Genomic DNA, 24,785 nt, shown 5'->3' with positions numbered 1-24,785 from the left:
GCTTAGAATCAATTGAACCCATCCAGTTTAATTCAGATCATTAAAAACTTAATAGGCATGTATATGCAAGGCGCTAAAGCTCCGTGCTCTCCATGATCAGGAGGGACTTGACCCCTGTCCTTCTAGAAGTTATACTGATGGGGCAGAAAATGAAACAAGTTACATTTCTCTGTGACAGTCCCTGTGTTAGGTGTCCTTGGAGCGTTAGGAATGGCCCCAACCTCCTAGGCAATGTGACGGCTAATTGTTACTTACAGAAAAGTCAGAGGTAGAGGATTCTTCCTTCTACGTTAACTCTTTTAGGAAAATTTGCTTTTTTTCTAGACTCATGTGGGGATGAATGGAAGTGGAACGTGAAGGAGCTAGTTGTAGCTGAATTATAAAACAGGAACCCTGAACATGAAATAACTTCCCCTTTGCATCTAGCACGTAGCACGGTGCCTAGCACATAGAAGATTTGAGTAGATATTTGCTAAGATGATGAATTTATTAGTGGAAGCTGTTGGAGTCTGGTAGAGACTCTGGGGCTGATGGCTGTCAGGGGAGGCCTGGTACAAGTAGGAGATCTGTATGGCGTAGAACAGTGTGGCTCAGTACAGCCAGTTGGTAGGCTGCTAGTGGCTTGTCCAGGAGGACCTCAAGAGCTTGCACAAAATGTAAATTAATATCATCTGCTCCTTCAACAAGAAAGTCTTGCTACAAAGAGGAAAAAAAGGTCAGCTGAACTTAATGATGTTCTTAGGGTCAAAGTTGATCTATACTCTGGACTGTTCTCTGATGAAGTTGGAATAGCTCTGGTCTAGAAGACCCAGTTGGATGATTGGAGTGAGAACAAACAGAATGGATGTTGAACGATGATTGCAGTGATCATAATAGCAGTTATATTTGCTGCTGCCACTACTGAACACCTACTGTGCCGACTACTTTCCATGCGGTATCCCATTTCATCCTTAGAGCTGTCCTGTGAGTGAGGTATCATCGTTTCCGTTCTACAGGCTCATAGACTTTAAGGCACTTGCTCAGTGGTCCTGTAGATAGTAAACCCAGATTTGTCAGACTCTAAATAAGTGCTTTTAACCACTGTGCATCCTGCTACGTTTGGCTTTACATATAAGATTCTGATATTAGTAGTCTCAGTAAATACATGAGATGTATTTACACTATAAATAAAGGGTAACAAAAATCTTTAAAGGATGAGGGACTAAATGGACTTATATTTAAGGTATCTTTCTGTCATATAGAGGTTTTTTGCTTTTTGTAGACATTTCATTCTTCCAAGAAATCCTTTATAGCTGCAGGTTCCTGCTCTATTTGCATGGTCAATTGTAGATCAAATCCAGTCCATTTTATAGGAGTTTTGGGGTGACTGGATTGCTCTAGGTAGGTCTCTGGCTGCTGTGAGGCAGTTACGTGCTTGCATACCACCCAGTCGTTATTTGGGACATCCACTGGGGTTGAAGGACTGGACTTGGTTTCTAGCTGTAGGAAAATGAATAGTAAGGAAATATAGTATTATGACATTTCCTTCCCAATTAAAGAGCTCTCCCTGAGGGAGTTAAGAGGAAACAAAAGGGGGGGGGGCGCAGAGAGCTGAGCCTAAGCAAACCATGTACTGTGGGATTCCTGCCAGTCTCTAAGAGGATGTTGCTACTCAATGCTTCAAGCAACATTTTCCAGCAAATTCTTGGTAATGTCTAAACCACATGGTTTGAGTTCAAGGTAACTGGTGAGTTGTATCATCTGATGGAGTCAATAAGAGAGAAATAGCACAAGTAAATTAAAATAATGTTAACTTGCTTACACTTTATGCCTTTAATCGAAACACTGCCACCCATTAGAAATATGTCCCCCATCCCTCAAGCAGACATGGGCCAGCTATCTTTACTTGCAGTTCTTCTATTCTCAGATAAGTACAGTGGGCCCTCCATATCCCTGGGTTCTGCACCTGTGGATACGGAGGGCCGACTATACTGTGCCATTTTTTATAAGGGACTTGAGCATCCTCCAATGTTGATCCGCAAGGGCAGGGGTGGGGGGTGTCCTGGAACCAGTCTCTCACAGATACTGAGAGATGACTGTCCATATTCAGCTCTTCCGTTTCAAATGCTTCCTCTTGAAGCCCTTGCTGACACTGGGAAATATAATACAGAAATGAATACCATCTGCACTGTTATCTTCAATTGCTTAAGAAAACAATTCCAACCACATGCTCCAAAATACGTGTTCCTGTGTAAGATTAGAATTACTCACTGTGTGCCCTGTGCCGTGGAGTGCTGGCCTCCTGCAGGCTCGTGGGCGGAGGGAGGAGGATGGTATTGCCCTGCCTGAGGGGGACTGAAGTAGTGCCACGACTCTTGTACCACTTCTGTGATTGGTAGTCGCTCTACACTGACCTGGGTACCTCTAACCTCTAAGTAGAGCACCTCTGCGTACCTGCCCCGGTGCTTTTCTAGACTCTTCTTGGACTGCAGGTGGAGAGGGGAGTTCTCCTCTGCTAACACCTGAGTTGAAGTATGTGGGGAGGGGACTACAAAGGCTATCTTCTTTTGTATAGAGAGGAAAATCCAATGGAATGAGTATTTTAAAGACAGTTCATTCAAATAGACCTCTGTGTATGATTGACCTAGACTCCCCTTCCTGATTCCTGAATTCCTCCTGAAGCCTTACTTGGAAAGGAGGAAGTACAGCCTGGACACACTTACTGGTGAGAGGAGCCAGCCATGTTTTCCTGTGTCCATAAACCCTTGGAGGGCTGCATTCTTCAGGTGTCACTTCCCCAACCCCTCGAAAAAGGAGTTCCTTTGAATATCTAAGCTCTTATCACCTGCTTGGTAATTTAGTTTTAGTTGATCTCACATTTATTACTAGCTTTTTAAAAAAATATGAAGAATTCTATTTTATTACCTACATGTCAACTTATAATTTTATTTTATAACAGCGTTATTGAGAGATAATTCACCAAGTCGCCCACTTAAAGTTTACAATCCAGAGGTTTTTTGTGTAGTCACAGACTCACAACCATCCTCACCATCCATTTTAGCACCTTTTCATCATCTCCAAAAGGAAACCCATACCCGTTAGCAGTCATTCCTCATATTCCTCTCCTTACCCACTAGGCAACCACTAATTTGCTTTCTGTCTCTATGACTTTCCTATTCGGAAGATTTCGTAGAAATGAAATCACACAGTATGTGGTCCTTGTGACTGATTCCTTTCACTTAGTATAATGTTTTCAAGGTTCATCCATGTTGTAGCATGTACCTGTACTTTGTTTCCTTTTATTGCAGAATAATATTTCATTGTGTGGGTGGCTCACATTTTGTTTATCTACTCATCTGTTAATGGATATTGTTAACTTTTTGATATGTTTTCTTTTCCCTTCAATGTATAGTGGCGTTCTTGATGGCAGGGACACTCTTGATGTTGCCCTTATTCCCCACAGGGCTTAGCAGTGTGTCTTACAAGTTGTGGGTGATCACATGTTTATTGGATGATTGCTTGTTGATTATACCTGTAGTCCTTTTTTTCTGTGATTGATATAATTCTGAGTGCATTTCTTGTACTCTGAAGGTTAGTAATAGAGTTATTTCACAGTACCGTTTCTCTGGTTGTGAGGTGGAGATGACTAAATGGCCCATGTTCTATCTTTAGCCTCCAGATGGTGCAGAATCACAATCAGTCAGAACAGACGAAAACAAATACCAAGGAAAAGATGGTAAGTTGGACCCGTTCTCTTGTATTTTCTCATTTATTAGTATAACAAACAGATAAGACCTTTTAAAACATTCATCTTCAATTCTGGTAAGCAAATTCTATTCAGATACTCATATAAAGTACCCAAATAGATGATTACATAAGACTGAGCATATAGTTGGCCTTTGATTTTTTTTAAATACTTGTCTATGTCTATCTGTTCTAACATCTCTGTACATAGTCAGTTTTCCCAAATGCTTACCATGTGCCAGGTACTATGCAGAGATATTTACCTAATTTAATAAACTCAGGAGCTCTATGTAGTAAATATTGTTCTTAACCCATTCTACAAATGAGAGAAGTGAGGTTTACAGATGTAAAGTTACTTTCCCAAGGCCACACAGCTAGTAAGGGGAGCCAGTGAATTTGGAACCTCATTTTCAGATCTGAAGTTCTTAGCTCATAAATGGATTGCTTTTCAGAAAGTTTAGAAAAACATTTTTTAAGTTAAGATTTTTTTTGGGGGGGGTCATTGATTACAACTCTCCTTTTCATTCCTTTTTCTGTATCTGTTATTTCAGAAATGGATTAGAAATTCAAGGCATGGATGAAAATAAATAGTAAGACTTTATTAGTACTTACCAAGAAAGAATTTAAAGCTATTTCATGGATTTACAAAAAGGAAAAATTTCTAAATTAAGGTCACAGATTTAATCCTCAGTGTGCTGTTACTTAAAAACTATAGCAGAGGTGGTTGGTGGCTGCCTGAGTCCCGCTTGGGACTTTTCTTTTATTTATGTCCTTAAGACCTGGCACCTGGAGTGTTCATGGCATTACTTGTGTTGTGTTTGGATTGGAAGTAGTGGAGGAAGAGTATCAGGTAGACTGTGGAGGCCTGGGAAGTGTTCCCAACCTTCCTATAAAAATCAAAGGTTAGTCCAAAATTACTGTGTACGGACATTTTGGAGTCTTGGAGCATCTAGTATCTTTATCCTTCCTTTCATACTTTTCTCAGAACTTCTCTCCTGCACCCCTGCCTTAAAATATATACACACACACGTATGTGCATATATAAGTGTGTGCATGCGTGTGTATAGACACATACGTGTCTATATATTTATGTCTATAAAAGCACTTGATTTTTACTGTTCTGTGGAGATTTCTTTAGTTACATGTTTTATATCAGAATGAAATTACTGGGTGTTTCCCTAAGTCTGTGTGCCAGTAGGCACTGAAGTGGCAAGCAGGCTGGAATAGCCAGTGCAGGCGGGCTAGAGAGCTGGGTCGTTAAGAGAGACAGATGAACCTTTTGTGCCAATATCAATAGGCTTTGGGCTTTGGGGAAGAGCGACTGGCAATTGCTAAATGAATACTGAGGAAAACATTGTCCTTTCTTGGTGTTTTCCTCCTTTGCCAGAGATGGTGATGTAGGCTATATAAACAGAAGTTCTGGAAGACAAGTTCATTATAGCAGTCCCTTCCAGCCTAGCTTGCAGCAGCCGAGTGGAATGTGACAAACTTGCTGCCTGATTTACATCTGCTTTTGCTGGAATGCTATGAAGTGGGCATAGAGCCTCCAGTCAGAATAATAAGAGAATGTGTATAATGCCATCCAAGTCACTGAGTATTTACTACTGCACCTGTTCTGGGCAATGCCATGCTCTTTTGCTAGCCAGTGAATTAACCAGTGTTATGCAAACATTGAAAGGTTCTGAATGAAATGCATGGAAAATATTGTCTGGAGTTCAAAAGTGGAGCTCTTTCCATTTGAAATCTGTAAGTGTGAGCTACGTAGTCTATTTTAAATGTTTTCCCTACACTTAGGCTTTTATGCATGTTCAATCAAAGTTACTCTAAATGAAAAATAAAATTTTAATGTTGCAAGCATTGTTGAATTTCAAATTAATTAATCTACTGCTAAGTATCAATCTTAACTTTTCATCAAATTATACAACTCTGTGTATATGAAAGTCCAATGTTTAATACATACATTTAGAAATACTAATAATGCCGAAATAACTTTTAAAACTTTTGTGTTATGTTTTCTTTTCCGAGTTCCAAAGAGGAGGGGAAATTATTTTTTAAAATAAAGATATGGATTATTTTGGACAATTGAAAAACTTTGAGTTTTGTAAAATATTTGTAACTCAGTGCTATTATCCACTTAAAAACCAAAGGAGAATAGATTAAATAAATTATATTATTTACACTTTTGGGCTTTAAGAGCCAAAAGGTTTATCTCAGCATTCTCTGTTAACGTTTCTCTTTGAGAGTAGATAATTGATTCATAGATACTTTTATTAATCAGTTAACTATTTCTTTTAGCAGTGCTCCTTTATCACCCCTGAAACTGTTTTTCCTGCTATCTGCCTTAACTGGAGTTACCATTTGATCCTTAAGCCTTTTCTATATTGTGTTTTTTATTTTTGCCAATTTTTGGAGGAACTTCATATGTATAAAATGTATTCTAACTTAATTATAATTCTTCTCCTCAGTTTTGAATTCAGCACAGAACATTTGTTTGTGTGTGTGGGGAGGTGGTGTTTATTGTAGCTCTGACATGGGGCTGTTAAGGAGAAAAGGGAGTCGTTTTAACATTCTTGACCATAAACACTCAGCTTTTAGAAAGGTAGCTTCTAATTTAAGAAAATTTTCCTCTTAGAATGGTTTCCTAGGAAACCAACATACATATTCACAGTAAAACATAAAGCAGTGTAAACCAGTGGGAATGTAAAACTCACATTGTGCTTTGACATTTAAGTTAATACTTTAAAAATTAATGAGAGAGAGGTCTAGTTATCCTAATTACAAAAAAGATTGTCACAGGCTGTTGGAAAAGCATAATGTGGCATAGATGGCAGCAGATAAATACAATCAAAGAGCTTTAAATTTTCTCTTATTTTTGGAATTCACATAGGTCCATTTTACTTACTTTCTTAACTGTGAGATGTCACCAGGGCCAGCTATGTAATTTGCAAGGCCCAGTGAAAACTGAAAATGTAGGGCTTCTTGTTCAAATTGCAAGACAGCAACAGTAGAACGTTAAACCCAACCTGGGGTCCCGCTGAGCACTACCTAAGTCCTACAACCACGAAGCCCGCACTGCTTACTGAATGAGAGTGAAAAAGGCTAGATTTAGATTTATCCGTATTTTCTTTTGAGTAAAACAGTTTTTCTGTGTGTTTTTGATTTAAATGACTATAAGTATAGAAAATATATAGAAGATAATACAAATACATTTTCTGAAGGCATCAGACTTTTAATAATATACGTATATATGACATATTTATTCAATTTTAAAATTAACTTTACCCTCCATCACCTTGCTGTGTTAGTATATAAGCATTTGAATGTACTATGTAAGCTTCCTGATGTAATCCAGAGCTGCCCACCATGAATTAAAGGTCTGCAATGAGAAAATAACAGTAATCCTGTCATTGATTCCAGGTTTTTATCTAGTGTGAGTTGTGTTAAAAACCAAAAACTTATCAAATAGCCAAATTTAGAAGTGTTTTCTTCCAAGCTTAAAGCCGACATTTTCAGCAAATAAGTTTTCAGGTGTTAATTTTTTTCCTGGAGGATTAACAACAAACAAACCAAGAAAATAATGTTAAATTTATTATAAACTGTTGATGTAAATACATGGAACTTATTTCATTAGATTTATAGTTGTAAGAGAGCTGTTATAATCTTTGTAATAATCTGGTGCAAAACCTGTTGCTTCTGGTACCAGATACCTCCAGACCTGACTCCCACAGTGCACATTGTTGGTGCTAACTTTTGTTTTGGAATTTTTACTATGATAGATAGGTAACATTCCAGAAAGGACATGCAGGGCATGGAAGAAATCTTTTTCAGGAATCTGTTCCACTGTAAGGAAATTAAATGGTATATCATAGTTTTAAGAGAGAGTAACGCTAACCTCCTTCTCTTCTTTTTTTGCTTTTACTCTCCGAGTATAAAATAAAGCAATGATTAAGTCTACTAAATTTTTGTGAGGTTTTTCATTCAGAGCTTGAGATCACCCGTCAATGTTTTGGAACTGGACTCAGTCTAAGAATTGTGACCTTAGAGAAAGATTCCACAATTCAACTCTGGCTTTCTAGTCACCACCTTCTCTCCTCTACACCCCCATTCACCATTGGTAGAATTCCTTGAATATACTTTTTACTATTAAAATAACCGTTAATTATTGCTTATAGTAAATAGTACTTTTCCCAGAGGTTTATATGGTTGATGTATTAGAAGTTAAAAAAAGAAGTAGCCAAAGCACTTGAATCTTTTGTCTTTTTCCCAGATCAGGCATCTAGCCTAGTTGTTGGCGGAAAGGAGCTGACTCCATTGGTGCCTGAAGAGGCACCTGTCTCTGAAACAGACATCAACCTGGAGGTATCATTTGCAGAGCAAGCTGTCAATCAGAAAGAGAGCTCCAGAGAGAAAATCCAGAGGAGCAAAGGGGACGATGCCTTGTTACCTGTACGTAATACACTATTCAGATGTCATTATCAGAGTATATTTTTCATCAGCTTTTTATTTGGAAAATTTTAGGTCCTTAGAAAAGTTGAAAGAATAGTATAGCATACACTCCCAGCCTTCCTGTAGATCCATTTAACATTGTACAACCTTTACTTTCTTTTTACATCTATCTATGTATGTATGTATAGGTTATACTATAGACATATACTCACTTTTTTTTTTAGCCTAACAAGAGCATACAAAACAAAACACAGTTATAATGCTTAAGAAATTGAACATTAAAACAATAATTATATTTTAATATATGATCATATTAAAATGTTCCCAATTGTCACAATATTGTCCTTAATATCAATAGCTTCTCCCTTACTCCCACCTGGGATTCAAATGAGGGTCATGTGTTGCATTTAATGTCATATTTTTTTGGTTTCTTAAATCTAGATCAGATCCCTTGATTTTTCTTTAATATTTTGAAGAGTCCAAATCAAATTTCTGATTTTGTCTGTTCTTGGTGACTGAATTCACATTAAACATTTTTGGTCACACTACTGCCTAGATGATGTTTATGCCTCTCATTGCGTCATCAGAAGAGGGGCATGACATCAGATGGTCCCTTTACTGGAAATGGAATTTTGACCACTTGGTTAAGGAGACGTTCACCGGTTCTCCCCATCATAAAGATACCTTTTCCTATGTACAATTAATACTAATTTGCGATCCTTGAGACCGAGGGAATATCCTACCGCCCAGTGGCTTCACCATGCATTTGTAATCCTTGCCTGAAACAATAATTAGACTAGTGTTTGAGAAATGGTGATTTTTCTCATTCTATTATTTCTTCTATATTGATTGGCTGGCAATCTTCCATAATAGTGCTTTTCCTCCCTTTTTTTTTTTGAATATCACTATTCAAAAACTTCCTTTTTTTATTCAGTGTTTTATAACTCATTATTGTTTTCCTTTGATGCTTAAATTTACCCAGATTTGACAAAAGGGAGCCCTTCAAGCTGGTTCCTATGCCATTTAACATGTCCTCATTCTCTTACTCCTTTGCTTTCTAGTACAAGATGTTCCAGGCTCACCTTGTACTTTTCTCCTCTCAGATTAGAAGTAATCTGTTTCTTCAAGGAGTCCTTGTTTTTTCAGTAGCAGATTGTGTTTAGAAACCAACCTCTGTGTACTGAGTGTTCTCATTGCTACCGAATGTCTTATATTTTTAAAAAATACATTTACTGGTATAGATGAACGGGTTTGCAGGGCAGAAATTGAGACACAGATGTAGAGAACAAATGTATGGACACCATGGGGGAAAGCGGCGGGGGTGGTGGTGGAGGTGGTGTGATGAACTGGGAGATTGGGATTGACATGTATACACTGATGTGTATTAAATGGATGACTAATAAGAAAAAAAATACATTTACTTATTTTGTAGGATTTCACCACACAAAAGTTAAAAAGCATAGTATAATGAACTCCCCAATACTCACCACCTAGCCTCAACATTCATTTTCCTATGACTAGTCCTGTCCTATACATACCCCCAACCAGTTCCCTACTCTCTGTTACTTTGAAACACATCTCTGAATTATATTTTGCCATCTATAAATATTTCAGTATGTGTTTCAAAAAGATAAAGAAGGTTTTTTAAAAAACACATATCCAGGGCTTCCCTGGTGGCGCAGTGGTTAGGAATCCGGCTGCAAATGCAGGGGACACGGGTTCAAGCCCTGGTCTGGGAAGATGCCACATGCCGTGGAGCAGCTAAGCCTGTGCGCCACAACTACTGAGCCTGTGCTCTAGAGCCTGCGAGCCACAGCTACTGAGCCCGTGTGCCACAACTATTGAAGCCAGCATGCCTAGAGCCCATGCTCCTCAACAAGAGAAGCCACCGCAATGAGAAGCCCGTGCCCCGCAATGAAGAGTAGCCCCCGCTCGCCGCAACTAGAGAGAGCCCACGCAGCAACAAAGAAAGACCCAACGCAGCCAAAAATAAATAAAATAAATGAAAAAAAAAAAACCCCAAAATATATATCCATATTACTATTATTGTACCTTAAAAATTGCTAATAATTCTTAATTTCAAATATCTAATCAGTGTTCAAATTTCAAATTGAATCACAAATTTCATGATTTTTTTTTTTTTAGTTTGTTTGAATCAGGATCCAGATAAGGTTCATACATTGCAGTTGGTTGATAATGCCTTTCAAGACTCGTAATCCCTTCCTCCCTCCCTCCTTCTGTCTCTGTGTGTCTCTCTCTTTCTCTGCCTCCTTCCCTCTCTCCCTTATTTCATTACCCTCCCTCTTTTTCCTTATCCTTTCTTCCATTCCTTTCTCCCTTTCTCCCTCTCTCAAAATTTGTTTGTTGAAGAAACATGGTTATTAAGTTTCTTGTTCTGTCCCCATGTTCTTCTGCTTCTTGTAAATTGGTTGACTCTAGATTGATCAGACTCAGGCTCATTTTTTGGTCAAGACTACTTCATATGTGATCATGTATCAAGAGATTAAAAATATCTGGTTGTCTTTTGTGAAATTAGCAGCTGCTGCTGATCAATGCTTGGATCCTTTTGTTTATTGATGGTTACAAAATGATGTTCTAATTTCTTTTTTTCCTTTATTAATTTGAATACTTCTATTAAGAAAAATGTTCTCAAATGGGTTACTTCTTACTTTCATTTACCAGTCTTCAATTTTTTTTTTTTTGTTCCCTAGCATCTTTCATCAGTGACCAATTAGTGTTGTTTCATTTTAATTTTCTTGTAAAAATAGTATCTTAACTCATGGATGTAGACATATATATGACATGACCCTAGAGAAAATTTCTCATATGTTTCTGGTATATTTTCTGCTTCAGACTTAGAATTGTCTATTTCTGCAAGAAACTCTGATTCCATTTAGTAGGAATATACTTTTGTGACTATGTTCAAGACACTAGGAATGTTCCTTTCTCTGAGTTGGTCATTGCTTAAAGCCTTTTCAGAGGACAGAAGTACATCTGTGTCTTCTTTCTTCCATGCTGAGAATAGTGGTTTTCAGGATACAGCAGATAATACAATTAGAGTATCACATAATTATTTACGTGTTTTATCCTCCGTTAATGCACAGCATATCAACAATGTGATTACTAAGAAACAGTTTAAGCTTGTTTTTCTTTTCCTCAGTTGCTTGTATCCTTGGGATACATCCCAGAAGGACTGTAATAATCAAATTACTCTGCTTTAGGTCGTTTAGGATAGTGATTCTCCATATGGTTATGCCACCAACTGCATACCTGGTTGGGTTAATTAGTTTCATTTCATATTCAATGTTTAGTGATTGCTGTTTTGAAACTTAATTTTATTTTGTAAACATGTAAATTATTTTAAGTGGTCCAAAAGTCAGAATTAAAAACAAGGTGTATAAGAAGTCTCACTTCTATACTTGCGCCATCACCCTCTTCTCTCCCTGCCCTTCACAGGTAAATTACCTTACAGGTAAATTTCTTTTAATTTTATGGTTTATCCTTCCATTGTTAGATAAATGGTAGCCCACTATACACACTTCATTATTTATTTACTTATATTTGACTTAGCAGTATGTCTTGGAGATCACTCCATAGTAGTAGAGAGAAATATTTCTTATTCCTTTTTATTTATGCATTGTACCCTGCTGTGAGGATGTATCGCAGTTTATTTAACCAGCCACCTGATGGTGGACATCTAGGTTGTTTCCAGGCTTTATCATATATTTTTAAGAATCTATTTCTACGCCTTTTGGGAAAAGTAAAGGAGTATGCATGCATCATGTGGCCTAAAGAGATGATCCAGGCTCCAGACCATCCTTAGCAAAAGTATCTTTTAAAAGTGATGGTCTTCTGGGCTTCCCTGGTGGCGCAGTGGTTGAGAGTCCGCCTGCCGATGCAGGCGATGCGGGTTCGTGCCCCGGTCCGGGAGGATCCCACGTGCCGCAGAGCGACTGGGCCTGTGAGCCACGGCCGCTGAGCCTGCGCGTCCGGAGCCTGTGCTCCGCGGTGGGAGAGGCCACAACAGTGAGAGGCCCGCATACAGCAAAAAAAACAACAAAAAAAAGTGATGGTCTAATATATCTCAACAGATGGAAGGGGGTTTAAGTGAAGGATGGTAGAGTCTAATTAAACAAGATGAAGACTTTGTTGACTTCTAAGTTGTTGATTCGAACAGTGGAATAAACTAGGAATTTTGTTCAGAAACTTAAAGACAAAACTTCCTCTCTCATTTTATTCTCTAACAAACTAATTTTTGCTCACCTGCTTTCTAGATTTTATTCACGTTGTGCCCCAAGCTTAAAATGACCTTCCCATTTCTACCCGTCTGTAGTTCCGTGTTTATCAAGGAAGCCTTATCCCATCCTTTGGGGTCTAGCTCAGTATCTAGCTTTACTGTTAGTGCTTTCCTGTTTGTGAACTTACATTAGATAAAATTTATAAAATCATTCTTTAAACTGTTAAGGTGCCATGCTTTTGATAATTATTGTCAATGTATCCATGTATTTATTTATTTTAATTTTTTAAAATTTAATTTTTATTTATTTATTTTTGGCTGTGTTGGGTCTTCGTTGCTGTGTGCGGACTTTCTCTAGTTGTGGCAAGCAGGGGCTACTCTTCGTTGTGGTGTGTAGGCTTCTCATTGTGGTGGCTTCTCTTGTTGCGGAGCACAGGCTCTAGGCGTGCAGGCTTTAGTAGTTGTGGCGCGCCGGCTCAGTAGTTGTGGCGCACGGGCTTAGTTGCTCTGCGGCATGTGGGATCTTCCTGGACCAGGCCTTGAACCCATGTCCCTGCATTGGCAGGTGGATTCTTAACCACTGCACCACCAGGGAAGCCCCTCCATGTATTTATTTATGCATATATGCTTCAGTTCATCTATACAACCATTTATTTATTTGTATACCTTCTAGAAGGCATGCGCATACTGTAAGCTTTCTACAGGTCATCAGCATGATTGGTGAAGTAAATATTTATACTCGTCACTCTGAGGTGAGAGTCTAAGCAGATAAAACCTCAAATTCCATTTCTACTCCATGCTCTCCTGCTTCTGTAAATAAGCAGTAGGCTTTATGTAATACATTGTTCTCTGTTGACCTCATTTTACATTCACTTCCTTTTTCTTATGGCATTGGGCAATCTTTGTTAATTCCTTATGATCTCTTACAGCAGATTCAAATTTCTCTCTTAAATTTGGAGATCAGGTTTTATAACCTTTAATGTGTGTGAAGATGAAAATTTAGCTGTTACTTATTGTTTTTTGTGTACCCATGATATCTTAGAAAGTATGCTCTGTAATTATTTTGTTCATTTATCGAATGATCTCTATGAGGTGGATATTATGATTCTTTTTCATACAAAAAAACAGGTTAGAGAGATTACATGGCATGCTAAGGCTTGGCTTCAGTGACTAAGCCTTTGAAGCTGGAGTTTTTCTGGAAGATCATGATGACATGTACCCGCAAGGTATATGTGCATTTAATTTAGGTGTGAGTTTGTGTCCTTGTATTGGTGCTACTGACAACTTCTTCAGGATAGCTTGGGATGTTATACAAATAAGATTCTGGTTTGTTGAGTCCTTCATATACAATAGAAATTTAGTAGCACTCCTTTATCCTATCTTGGGAGACTAAAATCAGTAAGGCTTTATTTAGCAATTTTTAAGATCATAGCTTTGAAATGATAACTATGGTGAAGCCTATATTCTAGATGCATGCCTATATTTTCTTAAGTCTTTAGTGTCTTTTGGATTCTTACTGAATTATGTTTAATTCAAGTAAATTCATGTTTTATGGCAACTTTGGTTGTCTGGTAACAAAGCTCAGTGCATACTGAAGGCTAAAAACTTGCATGGGGGCTCCAGTTGGGGGTTTGTTAGAAAATGGAACATCTCTGGAGGAAGCAGAAGGACAGTGAAAGACATGTTAGTTCGGAACAGGGTGAGGAGACTGAAAACCTAAGGCAGACACACATTTGTACACAATGCAAAAGTAGGTGTGTAGGATCGTGATCCAGAATTGTCATGAGAAGTTTAAATTATGATTATTGCTCTCCATTTAAAAAAATAAATTTAAAAAACTGTGAGTTTGAAGTTTTCTAAAACTTCATTTATCTAGAAAAGTATTCATTCCCTAGGATGACAATGACTGAAACACTGTAATAAAATCCCATTTTTACACATGGAAGAATCTTAGATAAGAAATGAATTTCCTAGCAGATGATAAGAAGTCAGCTGTGGAAATTGACCGAGTAAGCGTAGATTCTCTTGCTTTCTGAATTGAAGCTAGAGTGACTTGATGAGTGAAAAAGTCTAGTCCGTCATTACTGATAAAGTGTCTAATGGGCCCCTCATACCTCAAGGCCTACAGAAGAGGGGTGCAGCCTGGGTGAGCTGCCTGATTAATTTATGGTAATGCATGGGAGCCAAGGACCTTATATGTTTTGAAAAATTTTATTTCATTCCTTTTTTAAAGCACACTTTTCAAAAGGTGAAGAGCTTTTCTTTTGCTGAAATCGCATTGCCTTCTCTTAGCCAACGAACTGAACCATCCAGTCTATTAACTAAACAAAAACGACGTGAAACTTCATAAATATTTAAAGCTGCTGCTATGAATTAAACATTGGGATAAAGAACTAACTCCTTTCATTAAGCACAATGTTAAATCAATAAATAAATAAGGCTCATGACATATTGCTAGGTAAATCCAATGTTTGAACTAATAATATTTCAGGTTTCTTTACACATTTACTTTGGGTAATGCTTTAAATAATTATATTACGTGTATTTGGTTTATTACAACAAAACCAACTGATTTTAATGAAACATTTAGGGCTTTTTTTAAATTAATAAATGGTTGGTAAATGGAATTGGTTCAGCCCTTAAGAAAACAAAACAATTAGCAGAACTCTGGGGCCAGGCGAGAAAAAAATGGGAAGAGTTTTGTGTGATTTTAAAAGTGAAGCCCAGTACAAATCCCAAAAAATTGGGGGAGCACCGAACCAGTAACCCTGTACCTCACTGAGCTTGATTCTGTGCTTTTCTCCCTGTCTGGTGTGTGTCTTCATTCATTGAATACACTGGGACAGAACACCCGCAGTGTGTCAGGGCTGTGGTATAGCAGGGATACAGAGGTGATTAAGACATGGTTCCTGTCCTTGCGGGGTTCACAGTCCTGCATCAACACTGATCAACCTAGATTCCTCCCTGCCTGCTGTGGGGGGCAGGGAAAATGGAGCAGAGCAGAATGGCCACTGAATTTAGGATTTAGAAGGTCTGAATTTGCTTCCATATATCACTGGCTATGTGGGCATTTTTAGTCTCTTAAAGAACCTCAGTTTCCCAACCTAGAATATGCTGTAATAATTTTTATCCCGTTGGAACTTTTGCAGAATAGAATGACAAACCATTTATGAAAGATGAGTGTTATTTTTGTCTTACCTTGCAGTAATAGTTAAAAGTCCAAACTGTGATATCTGGCTGCACGTTCTCGTTCTCAACCCCTAGGCACTGTACCATTAATGCTGGAAATTTTGCTGGAAATCCACTTTGGCTGCATATTAATGATATCTACTGCTGTTCTTTTAATATTCTCATAGGGAAAATGTATTACAAAAAGTTAAGAAAGATTTCTTTTCTCCTATAGTGGACTTTCTTGAGACTATAGCAGATTCCAAAGAAGGTTCTGTAGGAGGTTCTGTGGAGAACTTTAGAAGATTCTCTCTTGGAGCTGAGTTTGCTTGAAAGGAATTAGCTGCTCAACTGCCAAAAGTTGTAGGTTTTAGGAAATGCTCTAGGACAGTGACTCTCAAACATTTTGGCCCTATAACCCCTTTAGGCTCTTAAAAATTATTGAGGACCTCAAAAAGCTTTTGTCTTATCAGTCAGGAAGGATGTTGGTGTTGAGAATAACTACCACAGCTTCCAGTGCTCTGAAGAAACCTCAGACGCATGGCCTTCTGGCCAAGAATCTGTGATTTCATACTGTTGGAGCATTTGCTGTCTCCCTGGGGACTGCAGCTCTCTGTGTTTACTCTGGCTGACCCAAGAAAGAAGGCATACACAGATTTCTACGGGAGCTGTGATCCCATGGAAGATTTTGAGGAGACGAAGAAGGCTGGTACAAAGTGATTTTGGAATGTAAAGAATTTCTTTGGATTGAGTTCCATGGAAGTTGGTCACTGACCTGTGTTCCTGAGCTATGAAACGTGAATAAGTAGGCTAAGGAAAAGTTTCTCTTGATAAATAATTTAAAATACTGTGTATGTGAGGAGGGAGAGCTTTTCTTTATGTCAGTTATACCCATGGATATTTACCATGTTAGAAATTAAAATTGAAAAAATTTTAAACTATTAACCCATTTAAAATATATTAGTGTTATGGTGAACATAAATAACATTTTTATGCAAAATAGACATATTTTCTAAAACAAATTATTAAGAAGTGTGCCATGGTTTTTCATTTTAGCAACTCTCTAATGTCTGGCTTGAGTTGACGTTAGTTGGATTCTCATATCTACTTCTGCGTTCAGTCTGTTGGCAATAACATGTCTTGTGAAAACTCTGGAAAACTCCACTGTGCATCATGAGAGAATGAGAGTGAAAAAGGCAAATAATGTCTTAGTATTAATTATTAAAATAGTGTTGACCTCTTAGACTCCTTGAAAAAAGTGTTGGGCACCTCTCTGGCCCCCTGGAGCACACCTTGAGAACTGCTATTTTAGGACACGTCTTTTGCAGTAGGTTTTAGACTATGAAGTGTTAATGATATGGCACAAAAATGAGCAAAGTAAAGGGAATAAAAGGGAATCAGTTGAATATCCTTGGCCATTAAATTAGGAAATCAAGGGCAAACCCAAGAGATACAACCTTCATAATAAGATTTTTATCAAACTATTAGAGAATGATCATTGTTTTAGTAATTGGTAAATACAATGGGGCTGTCATTTGTAGTAAATACGTTAGAGAAATTCATGTTCTTACTTTTTTTTTCTTATTTTAATATATTTAATATTAAAAGAGGCTGAATAGGTAGTAGATAATATTTGAGAAAGGCACAAAACTACGAGAACACCACTTCCTTGCCTGTGATAGTGGTATATCTAAGTCTCAGCTTATTTATTCAGTGGTGAAAGTAATAGTAGCAGCAACCACATAAAAGTGTTTGGGAAGTGCCAGGCCTTTAAACCTCACAACAGCCCTCTGAACTAGGTGGCCTTCCCCCTCTCCCTCCCCCTTCCTTCCCCTCTTCCGCTCTCGCCTTTCCCTCCCCTTCCTCTTTCCCCCTCCCCTTCTCCTTCCATTTCCCCCTTCCCTTCTCCCTTTCTCCTCCCCCTCCCCCAGCCCCCTCCCCCTTTCTTCCTCCCATTTTACAGAAAGGATGGTTAAAGAGTTGCCAGAAGTCAGACACAACTAGGCAGTAGCTAGATGACCGGTGGGCATCCTGGCTCTAAAGTCTTGCTTTTAGTCTCCCCTCTGCTCTCCCGCTCTCCCCAGTGCTATACAGCCCTTCTTCAGTACCTGCCTTATTTGGATTTTTATGACAGTATTACTATATATATCATATATCTGCATATATAATATTGTATATATAATGCCATGTGTTACATATATAACAATGAATGATAATGTATATAAAGGGTACCTAACACACACCAGTGGTTGCTCCTACTCTCTCATCTCCCACCTCCTCTCCGTCTTCCTCCTCATGGTTTGTCTTCACTTCTAATCTTTCTCGTCTCTTGAAGGTCAGTTAACTCGAGTTTTTTTTTTCTCCTTTGGTTTTTATTGTCTCTTGTTCTCTTGGCCACTGGTATTCACACTCCTGGCACATGGTCTGGTTCGTTGTCTGTCAGACTTCACATATTGACTCCCTGCAGGTTTGGGATCATCATCACAACAGGATTGTTCTTCATTCTGACCGGAGAAATTCTGCCAATTTCATTGTCACCACTCTGAGAATAACTTCTTTCTATAGTTACAATTTTGTTGTGTTCCATTAAAGAACGGGTTAGATACTGTAAATCCTTCCTATATTAATGGCATTTATTTTAGAGTTTCAGATTGCCAAAAGACAAAACAGGCACCACCAAGATTGGTGACCTGGCGCCCCAGGACATGAAGAAAGTTTGCCATTTAGCCTTAATTGAGCTGACCGCCCTCTATGATGTATTGGGTGTTGAACTGAAACAACAAAAAGCTGTGAAAATCAAAACAAAAGGTAATTTTGAAATGAAAAACAGTTGGATTTACTCCTGAAGTAGTAAGAATGAGCTTGGCTTTTTAGAAGTATTCTTCTGGGGAGTGGGAAACGCCTACAGAATAAACCAACACATGAATACATCTAAAGTTCAGACTCTAAAACATTCCCTTCAAAATTTTTGTAACTTGATAAAAATGCACTGTCTCCTTGATTATAGAAAATAAAGACACAATCAAATATTTAATTATCATAGAAGGAAATTAGAAGGAAATTCTGAATCAAGGATTCTTAACTCAAATGCTCTCTCCTTTGAAAACTGTATGTAAAAACATCTGGTACATATACTTACTTATTTCTAAAACTGGATCTCGAAAAATGACTATAAGATGGTTAATCCTGATCAATTACTTTTGCTTATTTATTTCATGGCAAATACATAGGCAGTTAGTAGTCTGTCCCTTTGTTCATTTGCATTCTACTTTTAACTTTTCTGCAAAAAATATTCTTCCCTCTATTAAGAAAATAATGCGACTGTGGCACACAATATCACTAAATTGTGCTTCTCACAGGTATGTGTAGTTTTTTTTTCCTTTGTAAGCAGCTTGCTTTACCCATTATATAAATAGACTTTATTTTTTATAGTATGATAGAGAACAGACACTTCCTCAGTTTCTGATTTTTCCAAGATTTTATTTGTCTGGAAATCCAGATAATTTTCTATTGACACAGCTTTTCTGTTTAGGAATCTCTGACATCTCATTTAACTTTAAAGGTATCTCTTAAAGGGAAACCAAGAATGGGGATTATTGAGTTGCTATGGTAACAATAGCAAAGACAAGTATTCACCTGATTTTAAGTTTTAGAGGCAATTTCTCTGTAGGATTGAAGTGTACCTTCCCTTCAGGTCCTCTCTCCCATGCTGGGCCCCAGAAGACCTCATTCTGTGTTCTGTTCCTTTGAGTATTTTAGCTTAAGGCTTGGGATGGTGAATTTCTGAGTCAAATAGTTCTTCTGGTTTTCCACAAGTCCATTATAGATAATGAAGACTTCAGATGCTTTTTCAGAAGCTCATCACAAAGTCTTCTCCAGATACAAAATAGAAATATAAATAGTTGTGACTCAGTGTTCAAGACTTTAAAAGTGGCTTAAAGAGGTCTTTTAATTTTATGTTTTAGAATTGCCTCCTAGCAGAGAGAGAAATATGAAGCCATTCTCATTAAAAGTATCACTATTAATATTATAGATTTTCTTTCCATCTTTTTTATATTTTATCTAAGATATTTATCTTATAAACTAGACTTTTGACATTCTTAAAGATCACATTTTTCTTAGTTCCTAAACTAAAAGTTATTTACTGGGTTACTAGCATTCTGCTGAATGTCATCTCTATTGAGTGTCACAGTTTCCAATGTCTATTTTCGCATCACAGGATAATCCCCCGTTCCATGTTCACAAATGATTTATATCTCCCCTGATAATGTGTGTTACACTTCTGAGCTAACTATTCACTTAGTGATGGACGTGGGGTAGGAGGTTCTGGGGAGAAGCTATGCTCACATCAGACTGGAGGTATATAATTTTAATTTAGAAAAATTATCAATTATTACCTGTCATTTCTTCTGGAGTTATTCCCAAATATATAAAACTACAAATTTAAATTCACAAAGACCAAGTATAAACTATATTTTCTAAAGGGAAACATTTGTAGAACAAGCCCATAATGTTGGCTGATTTCTCAAAAAGCAAATATTTATATTTTGCTGTATTGTATTCAATAGAATGTAGAATGTCAGTTAAGTATGGAAGAGATGAGTGATATTTATTTTAAGCCAGAACTTTTGATTACATTTAGTAAATTATTTGCATATTTTGCATACTCCCACAGCACTCTATTTCTCATATGTAACAGTTTATACTTTTCTAATTATTTTGGTGATGATTTGTAATCATTTGTTTAGTTGTCTTTACTTGCTAGATTGCTTTATAAGGCAGGGGCAGAATTTTCCAATTAGGTTGTGTGCACCTAATTGGTAGACAGTGTCACTCAGTCATTCACTTAGGTGCTCAATAAATAGTTGTTGGATCGAGTGACAATATCAGGAATCTGAAACCTTAACATTTTTTCATTAATATTTTATAGGTTGATGAAAGTGAAGAAATTTTATTTTTTGTTGCAGATTCTGGCCTTTTTTGTGTTCCATTGACAGTGCTGTTAGAACAAGATCAGAAGAAAGTACCAGGAACTCGAATACCCTTGATATTTCAAAAAGTAAGTAGGCCTGAATGGGTCAGCATAGAGAGAACATACTTGGGCTAATAGTGTTTTGGTTTTGTTCTTTTTGCATTCATACTATTTTAATATAGTTTTCCAGTTGTTATGCTCTTTTATTTTATACTTCGATTTTTCTATTCAGGAAACAAATTTGTTTCAAGGGCTTATAATTTTTATTTCATGGTTATGATTTCAGTGTTATTACTTGTAACTGTGATTACCTGGCATCATTTTTCTGTCTTATATTAGCTGGCTTTGTATAATTGAGATTTCAGTTCTATAATACATAGGAGTGGGAACTGCTGGTAAATTTCTAGGGAATTGAATCCTCATGAATATTCCACGCCTGTATGTATTTTCTAAGCTTTCCTATTTACAATGAGGATGTCCAATTTAATTTACTAGTGCCTACTTCGAAAGTAGACAAAGAAACCATAAAGTAGAATTAGAAAATGATTGCTAAACTATGAATTCACTTGTGTAGTCAACACTCAGTTATTCATAAGACAGTTATCTATGACAATATAGAAACTTCAGTCTAACCTCTGAGCCATCACTGTTTAGAAATACAGATTACATTTGATAAAAGACAGAGAATGCCCATGAGGAAGGTAGGTCAAATCAGTTATGGGCTACCCAAGATGCGGATTTTTGCAACAGCCCAGACATCTCACAGTTCCTGAAAGTTCTGGGGTAGCAAGAATGGCAGTGGGAACTTTCACAGTTGTTTGGCTCAACAAACTCATTCAATACTCAAGCTCAATCTACCTGGCACTAATTCTTCCATTATTCCAAGACAGTCATTTACTGTCTTACCTACTAAGCTCTGACTTCTTCAGTCCTCATATTCACCATTACATCCAAACCCGTGTCTCATTGTTTCTCCTGATGGACCTTGTTCTACACAGCTTGTTCTACTCACCAGCTTCTGCCAGTCATTGTCTGCAGAACCTGTGTCTGTGTGGATAGTTGTCAGCGGTGTCTGTGAAAACAGAGAGATGCTAACAAACGTAGGCCATATTTTCAAATTCTTTTAATGGCAGTAAAAGGTGCGAGTTACTTATACACATGGACAAAGCAGGGATCTCAGCGGGATCCTTTCCAAGTGTATTTGGGTCCTCCAGAGAAACAGAACCAATAGGAGATTTTATCTCTATCTGTCTGTCTGTCTGTCTGTCTGTCTGTCTGTCTATCTATCTATCTATCTATCTATCTATCTATCTATCTAGAGAGATTCATCTTAAAGAATTGAGTTCTGTAGTTGTGGGACCTGGCAAGTCTGAATTATGTAAAGCAGGCCAGCAGGCTGGAAACACGGGCAAGGGTTAATGTTTCAGTGTCGAGTCCAGAACCTGCAGGCTGGAAACTCCTGTAGGGTTTCTGTGTTACAGTCTTGAGGCAGAATTGCTTCTACTTTGGGGAACCTCAGTCTGTGTTCTTACAGCCTTCAGCTGACTGGGTGAGGCCCACCCACGTTATGGAAAGTAGTTTGCTTTACTCAAAGTCTACTGATTAAATGTTAATCACATCTAAAAATACCTTCACAGCAACATCTAGACTGGTGTTTGACTGGTATTTGACAACTGGGCACTGTAGCCCAGCCAAGTTGACACATCAGATTCACTATCACATCAGCAAAGAGTAAGCTTTGGTCTTAACAGAAGTCAGTGTTGCCTCCTGATCAGGCCCAGGATTGCATCCAGCCCCTTATCACTTTCTCTTGAAATTGTTTTCGTATTTATTTATTTAGTTAGTTAGTTATTTTACATTTCTGGTCACTTCAACATTCTGGAGACTCAGACTGCCCACCAGTTTGAAGTCATTAGATAAGAGCCTTAAAGGTTTTTGGTTCATATAAAAAATAAAAGGGAACATACAGAGTTGTCTATTAGATAACACTCATCTGTTTGCATTCCCTCTGAATTATAAGCAAAAAAATCAGTGATTTATCATGAAAAATATTTTTTGATTTATCAGCTGACAACTCATTTAGGTATTCTGTTAATTTTGTAGAAAGGAAAGAATTGGAAACCACTGATTGGCAAACATTCTTATTACCATTCTTTAGAGGATTACATTTTCTCCGTTATTGAGAAATATACTTCAAAAGGGCTTTAACAAAGCTTATCTAATATCTGTAAATTGTATCTGTTCCTTTTTTTCCCTACTTAGAGGCACATTGTTTAAACCATATTCTCAGAAAGGGTTGGGGAAATAGAAATATTGTTAATTTTTATCTACGGCAAAATTCTGCCAAATTAGCAAATCCTATTTTCACCATCAAACTAATCAGCCAAATCAAAGATACTTTGTATCAAAAAAGTCTGACTTCATATTCAATTCATTAGTTCATAAATTCATATAAGTGTGTATTATCTATTGGGGAAAGCCTGTGAACATTACTGATAAATTTTACACTGTATCTTATAAGATAAATTACTAACAGCAGCATGATTAGAATATATAGATCATTATAGTTATTCTCCATTTTTAAGTCTTGAAAATAAAAGGAAAGCTGTAAAGCATTATTTATATTTTAACAATGACAATATAATGTGGTAGCAAAAAATATGTTATTTTCAAAGTGAGAAATATGGGAAAACACCTGGCATTCCTTCAATGTATATATATATCTGTATCTATTGAATGCTGGTATTCAGCATTAGAGAATAATAGAAAGAATTCAAATATAAGAATGCAGAAAGTACTCTCATTCAGTTATTTAGAAATCATCAAATTTTCCTGTGTATTTAATAAAAGCAAAATTTATATACTGCTAAAAACTAATTTGGTCCAGCTACTAGCTAGCATACAATTTTATTTTTTGTTAATAGAACATTTTAAACATTTTATAAGATGAATTAAAACAAAAATTACATGTACATTGAATAAATGTTGCTTGGTATTTTTTGATAAATTTGGTTTTAACTACTTTATTAAATAATGCTCATCTAATCTAAAATAATTCATGTAAAGATTTTTGCTGTGGGTTTTTATCCAGTGTAACTTGAAAAATGTCTTAGAAGTCATTCCAATTGAATATTTTAAAATCGTGTACTGCTTTGGTCAAAGATGCTTCTTTTTTCAGTTAATAATAAATCTTTGGGAGAATTTTGAGACTACTCTTTGCTTTATTCTTACCTGACTCCCTTAAGATCAGTGCATTCTTTGGCCATAATCCAGGGGTAGGAGAGGTGGGGTCATTAAAGAAAAATTGCCCTGTCTTCCAGTGCCTACATGCTCTAAGAGCCTTGGTAAATCATTAAAGGAGGTTTCCCTGAAAAAAAAAAAAAAAAATTAAAATTTTACATTATTTTAGCACTCTGGAAGATTTTATGCCTTAGAATATGCAGAGAGTATTATAGTAAGTTTGGGGCTGAGTGAAGAGTAGGTTTGTCTTTCTGAAGAAGGCAGTTGTGAAAGGAGGGGAATGGGTGGTAGGAAGGAAAACCTATATGATGCTAGGAAATGCTATATTTAAACTGAGGACAAAGAAATTATTTCTTTAAAATAGCAGAGCGCCCCCTAAAAAGCCTTTGTGTACTGCCCAGGGAATGCACATTCCAGTTGGAAGTCTGCCAAGAAAATGACCACTTCTTTTATTATCTTCCTGGCGTCCAGTGTTATGTCATTTCTCCATTTGCCTCTTTGTGTGTTTCTGCTTTATTTTAAAACAAACAAACAAACAACCTTTGTTATTTTAATGGGGTTCTGGAGATAGAGAGATCTGTATGTATTCATCAGGCATTGGCTATGATTTAGAAGCCCTATACAAGAACTGTTTTTTAAATTTAAGTTTACCACCAAAAGCTTAAAGCTTAAAAAGGAATATTTGCAAGCATTTTTTTCCTTCATGTCATAAATAATTCTTTCTTTGAACAGACTAAAAAAGGGATGTAAATATGCAAATACTAGAATTTCATAAGATTTATGTGATGGCAGACCGCGTTTCTGAAAAAGCAGCAGAAATGCATGGTCTTGGTTGCTTTGAAGCAATGAACGTGGGTCAGTGTCTGTTTGGGATAGCACAGCTGTTGTGTGAAATTATACACTTTTCTTCCAAAGGACCCAACTTTTTCTAAATTACGATTAAAGTGTTGGGATGCATTGGCTTAAAGGATGGGTAGTGGTAGTGCAATAGCATTCAAA

The 24,785-nt window shown here is 37.1% G+C and overlaps 1 protein-coding gene across 3 annotated transcripts in view; it reads left to right on the top strand.

Moving 5' to 3' along the window:
• ARHGAP18 (Rho GTPase activating protein 18) overlaps positions 1–24,785 on the top strand; it is a 131,949-nt gene that overhangs the window by 77,163 nt on the left and 30,001 nt on the right. For all 3 annotated transcript variants that reach the window (XM_070043487.1, XM_030853493.3, XM_030853492.3), the window contains exons 4-7: positions 3,652–3,715; positions 7,991–8,169; positions 18,217–18,382; positions 20,542–20,633. In XM_070043487.1, the coding sequence (XP_069899588.1) occupies positions 3,652–3,715; positions 7,991–8,169; positions 18,217–18,382; positions 20,542–20,633 (501 nt within the window). The remainder of the gene's footprint in view (positions 1–3,651; positions 3,716–7,990; positions 8,170–18,216; positions 18,383–20,541; positions 20,634–24,785) is intronic.

The sequence above is a fragment of the Globicephala melas genome, chromosome 14, assembly GCF_963455315.2.
Source record: "Globicephala melas chromosome 14, mGloMel1.2, whole genome shotgun sequence".
Taxonomy (NCBI): domain Eukaryota; kingdom Metazoa; phylum Chordata; class Mammalia; order Artiodactyla; family Delphinidae; genus Globicephala; species Globicephala melas.
The sequence above is the reverse complement of the archived record's forward strand: the minus strand, read 5'-3'. Positions and strand labels throughout refer to the sequence as shown.